Below are 597 nucleotides of genomic sequence, written 5' to 3'. Positions count from 1 at the left end.
CAGCTGCGTGGCGAGGCAGCGGCCCAGCAGCGCTTTGCCGGCGCCCCGCGGCCCAAAGAGCAGCACGGTCCGCGGCGGGCGCGGGCTGCCGGGGTAGGCGGGCGGCCTCAGCAGGGGCCACACCAGCTCCTCCTCCAGCGCCGCCTTGAGCGCGCCCTGGCCCGCTACGTCCGCCCACTGCACCGGCGGCCCGCAGTCCACCATCTTGCTGGTCACCAGCTCCAGGGCCCCCGGGTCCACACCTTTGGTAGGCTCCCCGGACGGCACCGCGAAGCCCCCGCGGGGAGCCGGCGCCGGGGATCGCTCCGGAAACTTCTCAAAGGGCTCGAGTTGCGGGCCGTAGACGGGGGAGCCCAGGACCTTGAGGGGGACGCCGCCACCGTACTTGCCTGATGCCTCCTCCGCCGCTCCCGGCGGCTTCGCCCGGAACCCGTTGCCCCGACACTCGCCGTTGTCCGCGGCGGGGTAGGAGGCGCCGTCGGCCGCCGGGGCCTTGGCGGGCTCGAAGGCGTACTTGCGGTAGCGGCCCTCGGCGCCTTCGTCGGCCGCCTTGCGCTTCAGCGACACTCCGGCCTCCGAGGCCCCCTGGAAGCCGTA

The 597-nt window shown here is 74.9% G+C and overlaps 1 protein-coding gene across 1 annotated transcript in view; it reads right to left on the bottom strand.

Moving 5' to 3' along the window:
* Positions 1 to 597, bottom strand: part of FIGNL2 (fidgetin like 2) — a 3,390-nt gene that overhangs the window by 777 nt on the left and 2,016 nt on the right. Inside the window, 1 exon segment of the mRNA XM_024736411.1 lies at positions 5 to 595. Coding sequence (XP_024592179.1) covers positions 5 to 595 — 591 coding nt within the window.

The sequence above is a fragment of the Neophocaena asiaeorientalis genome, unplaced genomic scaffold (genome assembly GCF_003031525.2).
Source record: "Neophocaena asiaeorientalis asiaeorientalis breed wild unplaced genomic scaffold, Neophocaena_asiaeorientalis_V1.1 scaffold134, whole genome shotgun sequence".
Classification (NCBI taxonomy): Eukaryota; Metazoa; Chordata; class Mammalia; order Artiodactyla; family Phocoenidae; genus Neophocaena; species Neophocaena asiaeorientalis.
The sequence above is the reverse complement of the archived record's forward strand: the minus strand, read 5'-3'. Positions and strand labels throughout refer to the sequence as shown.